This window comes from Anastrepha ludens, chromosome 4, assembly GCF_028408465.1.
Source record: "Anastrepha ludens isolate Willacy chromosome 4, idAnaLude1.1, whole genome shotgun sequence".
Taxonomy (NCBI): Eukaryota; Metazoa; Arthropoda; class Insecta; order Diptera; family Tephritidae; genus Anastrepha; species Anastrepha ludens.
In genome coordinates, this window is record NC_071500.1 from 117,785,889 (window position 1) to 117,797,972 (window position 12,084).

The following is a 12,084-nucleotide window of genomic DNA, read 5'->3' on the forward strand; positions in this document are numbered from 1 at the left end:
ACACTCGCTCGTACCAGCCTTTCTTTGCTACTCTCAACAAGAATGAACTTGCTGTTTTCGCAGGCTGGAATTTTTGCTATCTCAGGAACAGTGCACCTTTACGATGCCGTCTACAATGCTTTTCCCCTCGAAAGTCGCCGCGTCTGTCCGCCAAAGATAGCTGTCAAAATAGTCTTGTTGCCCTTTGGAGAGTAGACCGTCTTGTTTGTCGGTATGTATCTCCACCGTCATTGCCTTTGCTGCCATTCTCGCGAATGATTCGCCAGACGTTGACGGAAGAGTGTCATTCGACATTTGAGGTCCCTTAGCCTTAGCCTTGTCAGGCAAAGGTTTGTCTGCCTTAGATTGGGTCGAGGATGCAGTCATTTCCGAATTCCGTCCCTCGACTTTCCTCTTCTTTGCCTTTCTCCTCTTCCCGGTCGTTGGTACAGACCCCGTTTCATTTCCGGAAGAGTGCAACGCTACAGAGCAATCCTCTGCTCGGCTTGCTTCGCCTTCTGTTTTCTTCGTTTGATCTGCCTTGCGGATAGACCAACTCCTGCGTTCAACTCTCCAATAACTTCAGTCTTTTCACCGGTACTTACCGGATTCGCACTAGGTTTAACCGTTGTCAAAGACTTACTCGGTACCGGAGATCCATCTGAGTCTACTGAGAGATTGTCCGCCATCTCCACATCCTCCACAACTTGCTCAGTTGCTTCAGATCGTTTCGATGACGGTGTATCGCTCACACTCACACGGCTCTCCATTGGCATAGCCAATGTGCCATGTTTCACCAGTAGTAGTGCGCTTCCTCCGGAGCCCTGGGTGTCAGTTCCGGTCATAGGGGGGTGTGGGGTTCGGGCCTGCACATCCGATGCCCGAGCCGTCGATTGCTCGACGGGAGGATTCCCGAAAGTGGGTTACCTCGTGCAGAGAGATCCACAGTTAGCCTCCATACGACGTATTAGCCTACTGACAAAAATAAAACTCCTGACTGCTTTGACTTCTGCACCGCCAAAAATAATAATAATAATTTACTGACAATTAAAAGTATTTTTGAGCTATCATCTGACCATTCTCCATTATTGCTTACGTACCTAACACAAATCGACTAGCCATCTGCCACGGTGCGCAATATAACGGGTGCCTTTTTAGCTATTATCTTTTTAAACAGTTTAAACAGCTGACGCACGTTTCGTGTTTTGTTTCAATCTCAAACATCTTCAGTTTGGTCTATAATTTAACCATGAATCCGCTTACAAACGAACAACGCTTGCAAATCATTGAATTTTATTATAAAAATGCGTGTTCTGTTAAGAAAGTTTTATAGTCGAAAAATTGTGTTCAGCGACGAAGCTCATTTTTTGATCAATGGGTACATAAATAAGCAGAATTGTCGATTTTGGAGTGCAGATCAGCCAGAAGAATTGCAAGAGCTACTAATGTACCCAGAAAAGGTCACAGTTTGGTGCGGTTTATGCGCTGGAGGTATCATTGAACCGTACTTCTTCAAAGATGTTGCGAATCGTAACGTAACTGTGAATGGTAAGCGCTACCGTCAAATGATATCCAACTTTCCCAAAATGCAAGAGCATGACTTGCATGACATGTGGTTTCAGCAAGACGGTTCCACATGCCACACAGCGTGGGTAACAATGGAGTTGTTGAGGGGCTTGTTCGATTAACTATTTATTTCCCGTTCGGGCCACCCAGATCGTCCGATATAACGCCTTTAGATTATTTTTTGCCAAAATTGGACTAAGCGGATGGACCATTTGAAGCGCAGTCGCGGTCAACATTTGCATGAAATAATCTTCAAACATTAAATTATATGGACTGTACTATCGATTTAAATAAAAATTTCATGCATTTTTCTGAATTTTACGTGTGTTATTTTGAAAAACTTTCCTATAGCTCTTAAAAAATCACCCTTTACATATAACAGTAAAAATGACTGGAATTCTTATAGAAATTATATTGAAAAAAACCTCAATTTATATGTACCATTAAAAGGCGCTGAAAGCATTGAAAGCTCTATAACATACCTCAATGATGCCATACACGCAGCAGCCATAAAATCTACTCCGCCAACCGTGTCAAGACCATCATACCCTGAAGGCTGCCCAAAAATAAAAAGATTACTAATGACAAAGGCATCTCTGAAAAGAAGATGGCAATAGACGCGATCACCAGAAGACAAAAAGAACCGGAACAAAGCTGCAAAGGAACTAAAAACGGTACTTATATATATGTATATATATATAATCTGGGTGTTTGCCCGAGCTCTTCCTCCTGTTTGTGGTGTGCATCTTGATGTTGTTCCACAAAATGGAGGGACCTACAGTTTCAAGCCGACTCCAAACGGCAGATATTTTTTATGAGGAGCTTTTTCATGGCAGAAATACACTACGTTCTCTATGTAAATTCAGAATGGCACCAACCCATTCGGCAACGGCGGCCGCCGTAGTGATGATAAAGAGTATTCTAATTTAGAGTGCTTGTTCGTCCCTGTCACTAAATAGAAAATTCCGTTGCTATATTTCTTCTTCACCTAAGAATACTTAAAAAAAAGTTTCTAAAGCTCCCCCAAAAATTTAAAAACATGGAGAAGACGTTTTCATAGATTTAATGCAAAAAAAAAAAATTGGTTGTGATATATTTCATTTGTAGGTGTTCAGAAGTAGGTAATCGGAATCATCGGAAAAATTTAAAGTTATTCTGAACTAATTTGGGCAAGATGAGATTCCAGCTTTGAAGAACAATATTCGGTGCGCAGTTGTCGAGATGGAGCCCCAAGTCTATTGATATTGATTGACAAGACATTAAACTGCAATTTTGTCCATTCATCACTGAATTCTTTTGACACTCTGTAATAATTTTTGTGGTTCAAAATCAAATTAGTAATTCCGAGCAGTGTTCACACAAGAGTCCATCATTATTGTTTCTGTATTGAGTTACTTATATAAAGGGCAGTTCATGAACATTAGTAGGTCCTCTTTTAACTCACTTACAAGAAATCGTGCTCGCGTGGAAATTTTAAAAATTCCTTAGGACCTAGAGTTTCTTTTTTTTCAAAATTAGCTGTATTCATCAACACCATCATTCCACCGCCGCACTAACATTGCAATACCACTTCGATCAAAACGATTTTGTGAATTTTTTTATGTTTTCTGGTGTCCTCATTTGGACGTCCACTGCGTTGTGCATCATCGGGGTCTCTACTACTACGTTCCAAGTCAGTAAACCATCGTTTTATTGTTGTTTCTGATAGAGCGGAGTCCCTAAACAAGCCATTGCTTCGGTTGAAAGCTATTTGTGCCCATCAAGAAGCAGTGTAAAATTAAACCACGAAATTCTTTTTGATCCATTGTTTTGAAAATAACAAAAGTACTACTTAGCACAATAACTCAGTACGAATAGAGTATTATAAAATTTTATTTATTCTATTCTATATCTATTTAAGGTTACTACTAACTGAAAAAGAGGTAAATGCAATAAAACTCCTGCCATCTATGTGTTAGTCCCAGGTCTTTTCAGCCTATGTGATATTTAATGAAATGTTGAGATCCACAGACGCAGAATTCTTCGAAAACTCTTCGGCAGGTGAAAAAATTAAGTACGGTGCGTCTCCTTTGGCGATGAAGGTTTATTCTGCACGAGCTTAATTATTATTATTATAATTAATTATTATTATTATTTTTCTTAATATTAAGTAGATTGTAGAACCTTTATGTACCTATAATTATTTAATGCATACATAGAAAAATTATGAAAATGAAATCTTTTATCTAAGATGAACTCATTGCATTTCTTGTATTATTTGTGTCATTACAGCCTCACCTTTCCAACAGCTCTTGCCATCAACCTCAGCACCACCAATCCGTCGCTCCAATCAGGCCCCGAATCTAATCACATTACCACTCCTACAGCCACCACCACGCCAAACAACAAATATTTTCTACGATTCTTCACAAAATGATGGATCGTATCCCATCATTATCGCTATCAGGCATATCGCTCGCGCATCCACTCTCGTTATCCACAACCGGACAGCAACTTCAAAATCATCTTAATTCCGCATCGGCGGTCACATCGTCAACTGGTACAGGTGGACACCACCATCAGCATCATCATCATCATCACCATTTGGGTCAATTAGCCGCAGTTGTTCATCAACAACAACAACAGCAATTGCAACAGCAACAACAACAACAACAACATCATCACCAGCAGACCCATTTGCAAGCACACCATAGCAACCATCATCTAAGCCATCATCAGCTGTCATTGAACTCAGCCTCCTCGGCTAGTCTCTCGCCCACATCTAGCAGCTCGGCATCTGCCTCGCTTCACCATCATCACACTTCGCTATTGGCAGCCGCCTCGCATCCGGTATCACATTCAGGCATTCACCCATCGTCAACAACGCTGTCGCATCATTCACATAGCGGCAACAACAACCAGTCGGCGTCATCCTCCACTTCGTTGTCGTTGCATCAGTCAGCCTCAACTTCGTCGTCGGCAGGTTCAGCCGGATCAGGCAGCTCCATTGCATCAGGTGGTGGAGTCGGTGTTTCAAGTTCATCGGCGCATCAGCTACAACACCACAACTCTTCAGCCTTGCACGGGCAACATCAGCATTCGCTCCACCACACCACACATCATCACACGCACGGGCACATAAACGCTCACGGCGTTGCCGCCTCTTCACCTGTTAACGCAACGAATTCAGCAAGTACCGCATCCGTGATGGCCGCCGCCGCCGCAGCACATCTGCACCACAATTCACAGGCTCCGTCGCCAATGACAAATCTGCACCAAAACATGGGTGGACTGATGAATAGCGGCAGCAGCGCCAGGTAATTACGCTATCCACATAAGTTAAACCGAAAACGCCCACCTGCCTGTCCATTCGTCCAAACTCTCGATGGCTATTGACATTTGACGAGGAATTTAATTGAAATTTTCTCCACTCAGCAATGAGTGTTTTTGACACCACCCAAAAACATACGTCCATTGTCTTCTGAAGAAAAGTACTATGAGGTTCACTTGAGGTGAATTATGTAAATTTTTGTGGTTCATAATCAAACCACCAATTCTAAATAGTGTCGCTACCAATATACATACTTTTTTCTCTACTGAGTTATATTTGCAATGTTGAAAATATTGGCATTTTTCTCTTCCAACTCCTTGCAATTTTTAATTTAAATTAAAGTCAAAAGTCGCACCTAAGTATTTCGCATCGCACAAGATATTCAGAACTGTCACGATCAATTTTGGTGAAAAGAGAAGGAGAGAAAAGTCCAGCTCCGTTTTAAAAAGGTTAACATATTCTTGTTCATTTCAAAATTTCAGTCAGGGCCGCTTCCATCAACCCACTAATTGTTGACTTTCCTGGTTTACATTACTGGGAGGACACAAGTTTTATATTTGCACAATCTGTACTGTCAGCAGGATTTTCCAAAAATTAATTGCGTTGGTTTTATGCTGCAGTAGGTAGACTTTCCTGCAGGGCACCACTGATTAGTTGATCTACTCACGAACGCTGAGTATTCTTAATTCTACTCTTTGGCATAGATCTTAAAGTCAATCTATGTCCCTATCCACTGCTAGATACCGTGTTCCATTACAGCGCCACCAATTGCTTCCGCCCTGATATTTTTGAAAGTGCTTTCAAAGTCTAAAAAGCTAGGGAGTTCCTTAAATTCTACACATTTTTCAATACATAGTACTCACCATTTCGTGAAGAGCGGTGTTGACAGATCTACCTTTGTCGTGCACATGTTGCGCTACACCCATTGTGTTCCAGGTTTGGCTTTCAGCTATGGTATAAAACGAAATTGAACGAGTAACTTCGGCTGCAGTGTCACCGTGTACTCGGCAGCACAATTTTGCCCGCTCATTTCACATGTATTCACACTCATCAAATCAGCTGATTCTGTCAAATACATTCAGAGCAGGATAGCGGTTTGTGGATCTCGCCACCTTCTGTATTTTCCCCACTGTGGCTTTTGTATAACACTTGGACTCTTTTCATTATTTGATCTCCATTTTGAACATCTGTTGGAATATTTCCTTCAGTCTTTATCGATTCTGATTCTAACTTTCATCAGCTTATCGCTCTGTAGGTACATATATATGTACTTGATGTACATCATAAGTTTCGTAAACATTTTGATTTGGGAAAATCTAACTTCTGTTCAATTTCAGAAAGTTTTAAAAAATACGACGGAATGCCACTTTAAAATCCTTATGTAGGATCTCTCCCTGATTCTGAAAAACAAGCTATTTTTTATGATATCAAATAGTGCTGCATGCAGTGCTTAAGAGGATTTCATTATCTTTCAGTTTCTAAATTATTAATATTGTCTTGTTGGTTCGAAAGAAATACATACATATGTGAATAATTAGAGCCACTTTATTTGACTGAATAACGATACATTGCAAATATAAAAAAATTAACTAACTTTCCGGCATCAGTAAGCCATTTTACATCGTAATTTGATAGTAGCATCTGGTGCGCGAAAAAAATCAGAATTTCTTAATACAGTGTATTTTAGAGGAATTCATTATTTTTGCGCAAATGGTTTAAAACTGTTTTATGTCCGATCTTTTGCTTCTGAGCGATGCTACGACTACTAACATGCCGGTCAACTGTGATTATTTCTGTGATTTTATCGACATTATCAACATTTCCTTTAACATCAAAAATGCCTAAATGGAATCGACGAATCCAAAACGTTCACAATTTAGCGGATTGGCTTGCATTTTCGCCTTATCCAAGAAAAACTGTAAAATGTACCAATTTTTTTCTTTGTTGACATCCATTGCAAATACCCTGTAACTCACAACTGAATGAAAAAAACACATAATTTTAGTGTGAAATGTCACCTTGACAACGAGCATACACTTAAATTGTTTGATCGTTGCTTTACTCGATCAATACAGCCATCAACCGGGAAAATAATGACTTTCTTCTTCCCAAAACTAATATTATACAGAAATTAAGGGCGAAAGCATGAAGTACAGGACTCTGTAACTTATCAACTATTTTAAATATAATAAAGAAATATATATTTTTTTAAATTGGTTATTTAAATTCCTAACAGTACATGCTTTTTCTAGAGGCTTTTTCTCTTGTCCTTATAGTGATGTCTTCTTTAGTCTAATGATACAAAATACAACGAAACGTCAAAACGAAGAGCACATCAAAAGACCTATGAACGCCTTCATGGTTTGGTCTCGACTGCAACGACGAAAAATAGCACAGGATAATCCAAAAATGCATAATTCCGAAATATCTAAACGTTTAGGTGAGTACGATAATTAATGAACAATACGTAGATAAAATAAGCAAACAATCATTTCAAGTATTGATAATGGAAAAATTGATACACCCATGTATATGCATAAGTATGTATGCCAATGTAAGGAGTATGGAGTCTCACACACCACAACTTTTTCAATGGAATGAATAATAAATATGAACGCCTTATAAACAAAAGTACTTAGGATTTATTTCATCTCTCCATTGAAATATCACGAAATTGAAGTTACAAAATTGCACAGTGCTGCTGACTGAGCGGTGAATGGGATTTTTCTATGGCTAAGCAGAATCGTAGCACGTGGTACGGGTAAGCAGCACAAGCCCAATTGCGTTTAAAAACAATTGTGAAGGCGCAAAAACGTACACTGGCACAGTGCACTTAGAAAGCAGGATAACAATGAATCTGGCATTGTACACATACAAATAAACTCACTCTCTCACCCATATATAGTACAATGCCGAAATATGTATATACGTACATATGCGTATGCTCATGGAAAAGTGTTTGTCATAAGAGGGGTTATGAATATTAATTCCATACCATCGTTGGCATGATGGTATGGTGAAAAAATTACAGCTCAGAAATCCTCCTCCAATTCGAATATTGACCGCGTACCACCGCGCAGAATTGTTGTTGACCTTTGTTTGCACACTCAACTTAGACGGACTATGGATTTCCGTGATTACGAACATGTTGCACCGACAATGTGTGCATTCAGAGTCATTGTATTAATGTGTGAATCGAACATTTCAGAAGACTCTTGTGTGGAGTTGTATGTATGTAACATATAAACGTAACGAGCAAAAGGGGAAAACCTCTGCGCGTTTTTTTGGATCAGTACTCCAACTTATTGTTATTCTCGTTTTTAATTTGTATTATATTGTTGATTTTTGACCTCAAGAGGTGGGGTGCGTCGGTGTGAGAAAATTGAATTTTTTATGTTATGAGGTTATTACAAAAGCTAAGTCGGCTATATAGGGGTAGGTGAGGTGGTGTTTCAGAACGATAAACGCGGTTGCTATAGGTACAATACATAAAGAGATGTAGTGATTGTAAAAATGATAATAGATGTAACTTTGAGGGCAAGGAATATTAACCGTAGACATTGAAGAATAGATTTGATTTAATATATATACAAGTAGGTATGAGCGGAATTTTCAGAAGTTAAAGTCAAATCCAAGATGAAATTACTATCTCCAAAAGAAACTCAAAAAATTACTCAACAGTAACTTTCGCATTTTTTCTTATTTCACATTTACAACTTGTGTTTGGTGTCCATAAAAGTGCTTATACTTTTTTTTATTTTTGAGCACCACCTAATCGATAAATGTATTTGAATAAATATTTCGACCTTAGGGAGTAATATTTTCGGTATAAGCAGCCTGTGTTTTGCTTAAAAAATTTCTCTGTCTAATGAAAGAGGGTGGAAATTGAACAACTAACAGTGAAGCAACACTAGAATTACTAATGCAGACACACTTTCCAGATTCTCTCTGCAATGAATACAGTAGTAGGTACTTATCCTATAGTTCACAACGGAAATCCCCCAATAAACTTTATAGCGGAGGATAACATAAAATTTGCCCTAGAGAGTTGGTGGTATACAACTTAAATATATCCCAAAGAAATGGGCTGAACTAAAAGTGGTCTTCGTTCACAAAGGTGGGAAAACCACACATACGAAAAGGCCATTCTGTTCAAACCGTTAGAGCAGTGGAGAAAACGCTCCTGTCACTAGTCAACACAATTGAGAAATCACTTCACCAGAAGGAATATGCCCTCGCTGTCTTTCTGGATAGCAAGGCGGCTATCCTCTATTTATGGCGTCCCCATAATGATGTTGTATTGCCGATTCAGAACGGCAGATATTTTTTTTATGAGGAAATTATTCATTGCACAAATGTACTCGAAGGTGTGCCATTGTCTGCGGAGGGCTGGCGAGCGCTATAAGAAAAAACTTGTTCTGGTGTTTCATGCACGGAGAGTACACAAATACAATACAATAACCAAAAATGTTAACTTCAAAATTCGGACCTGAAGCTGAGAATGGTACACTAATTCCAGAGTAACCGGAATATACGCGTTAGGTATATTTATTTATGTTTGTATGTATGTATGTGTGTATGTAAATATATAAAAGGGGGAAAACTCTTCCGAATTGCTAGGAAAGGCTTACTTGCTTTGCTTCTCCCGTACTAATTAAAATTAAAAATACTATTCCAGCACTTTTATCTTATCTCTGCTATGACAAACTCTGGCAAGCCGCCAAAATCTATGCAGAGACTACTTGACGTCTTTTTCGTGAAGCAAACTTTATTCAATATTCTTCTACACCTGTGAGATTTCATTCACTTATTACCACAAAAACATATTTAAATTAAGCTCAAGTGCCATTGTCAAAATACACAAACTTATTATATCTGTATTATGACAACGCGCTTTCTTTTGGCAACAGCCTAAAAGCAGACAATATACTCTATATGCCAAGGAGAATATATAAGCCCATACACGCTCGCATATTTAATAAACGATGAGTCGCTGCAAAGACAGTGAGCGAAAGCTAAACATTGAGCTGCTTAAGGATTTGCGCCTATTGTTATGCTAAGAAGTAGCAGATTGTTACTGGTGAAGTTTAGACAGTGATTTGCAGCAGACACACCCGAAGCCCTTCGGTCCATGGCACAGAATAGGAAGGCGGAGGACACGTGCCATTTACACAATTTCGTTGATGTGTGTGATTGAAATTGAATTATTTTGCCAAGCAAGTGAAGTAGATTGGCGATTGTATGGAAGTTGTGCGAAATTTTGTATTGGATGGCGTTGACACGCGCCGTTTATTTTCGATTTTCTCAAAGTCCTGCAACTTGAGCCCAATTTCATTCTCGATGAAGGAGATTAGCTTTACGTAATCATTTAACTATGCAACTAGTTAAGTGGATGAGGGAGTGTGTGTCATGAGTTGGCAGATTTGGATAGCGCCACATCATTGACTAGTGTAACCACCCCTTTTTGATAAACAAACCACCATCCGCTCGCCAGCCAGACAGTTGAGATGATTTAAAATAGTTTATTCGTTGTGTCATTGTTTGACAGCGCGTTAATGTCAGTTTTGACATCTCGTCGGCGGCAGTTGATGTGGTGGTGATGGTGTGGTCGTGATGACACTCGTCTCTGGTGGCTTAGGTAATTGTTGGATTTGTAAGTGCGTGGCTTGGTAAAGCAGGGTGATATTTCGGTAGATATTTAAGTTGATTACGTTTGTCCCTGGATTAGTTTTAGGGCGTGGACATAGTGGGAAACGCTTATTAAAAACAGTACGAGGATGAGGAGAGGTGATTTTACAAAAGGGTAAAGAAACGTTACGTAAACGTAATAACGTAGCGTAATTGATTTGGCGAATAATGAAAATTACATAAATATAACCTTTTGTAACATATACAACTTTGTGGGTAGAAATTCTTCAGCACAATTTGAAATTTGCTTTCTAAACAAAATTCATAATTTTTATATCAGAACTGTATACTTTCATAATTTAACTTTGCCTGCGTGCCACCTACTTTACCATGTACCAATAATAATGTGAAATTCAGTTCAGTTCACTTCAGTTTAACCTAAGCTACCATTTAGTCAACGCTGCTCTTCATGTCGGCCGAAGTCATCCAAGGGCCCTTTCTATATCAACTACGACATCTTACCCATTTTTTTTTTTTTTTTGCCTCATATGTGAACTTGCTCAATTTTAAATCGTACGGTGCCAAAACTACTAAAATTCGCTCAATAAGATCGTTGCATGTCTCGATTCAATGCCAATTTTTTATTTATTTTCGCCAAATTTTTTCATTAAAATATATGTCATATTATGCCTGGTACAAGCATTATGCCGAGGCGCCTCGAGTGTGCATGTGTCGTGCGGCGAGAAAGATGCAAGTCGCAATTTTCATCTGAAACCAAAAACCCAAACAATTTTTTATTTTAGTATAGTAGCTAGAAGCTATTAAACTAAGAAAATTAAACAAAAAGTGAGAAATTCAACAATTAAAAAAAAAATTCATTTTTTTGGAGAAACAAATTCACTTTAGATTGTTTAAAAAGTGGGTTAATCATAACTTTCTTAAGGTTTTTTAGGTTCAACCAGAAGAGAATTTAGTTCCGAATACAATCAATGTTATCTCGTTTCGATAGGTCGTTTAACTTTTTCCCTATCTTTCCCGCCAATTAGGAAATATTATTAAAATAAAAAACCGAGAAATCGCGCGTCTAAGTTTTTGTACAATATATAAAAAATCCGCTCGTTACCTGCTCGACGCTTGCTCACAATTTCTTCTGTAACTGCGAAAATATTTTGCATTTGCTTCTCAAATTTTGAAGACACATTCTTGGATAGTTTGGGAAGACATTTATGCAATTTATGCAGGCTCCCCCCTTAAATAAGTGGATTTGAATTCGGGATTTCTCCAAGTTCAGGTCAGCGACGCGGAAGCTGTTTGCAAATCAGAAGGTATGCGAAATAGAAAGAAGATTCATAGTAACGCAAATTTCCTTATTTCTCCCAATCACAATAAATTAATTTAATACATGCATACATATATACACTTTCTATGTTATATTATTATTTCCCTAAAAATTATATTGCATTAGCTGCGCAACTGAGTTTTCGCTTTTTTTGATGAAAATACAACTTTATTCTGAAAAAAAATGGTTACAAGTGAATCATTGAAAACATTGCTCATCGCTGGCTACTACTTTTTCCCATCTTTCTGGTAGATCTCGTATA

The 12,084-nt window shown here is 38.5% G+C and overlaps 1 protein-coding gene across 1 annotated transcript in view; it reads left to right on the forward strand.

Annotated features, from left to right (window-relative positions):
- Positions 1–12,084, forward strand: part of LOC128860820 (putative transcription factor SOX-15) — a 115,492-nt gene that overhangs the window by 41,839 nt on the left and 61,569 nt on the right. Inside the window, exons 2-3 of the mRNA XM_054098579.1 lie at positions 3,817–4,841; positions 7,132–7,295. Of these exons, the coding sequence (XP_053954554.1) occupies positions 3,958–4,841; positions 7,132–7,295 (1,048 nt within the window). The 5' untranslated portion in view covers positions 3,817–3,957. The remainder of the gene's footprint in view (positions 1–3,816; positions 4,842–7,131; positions 7,296–12,084) is intronic.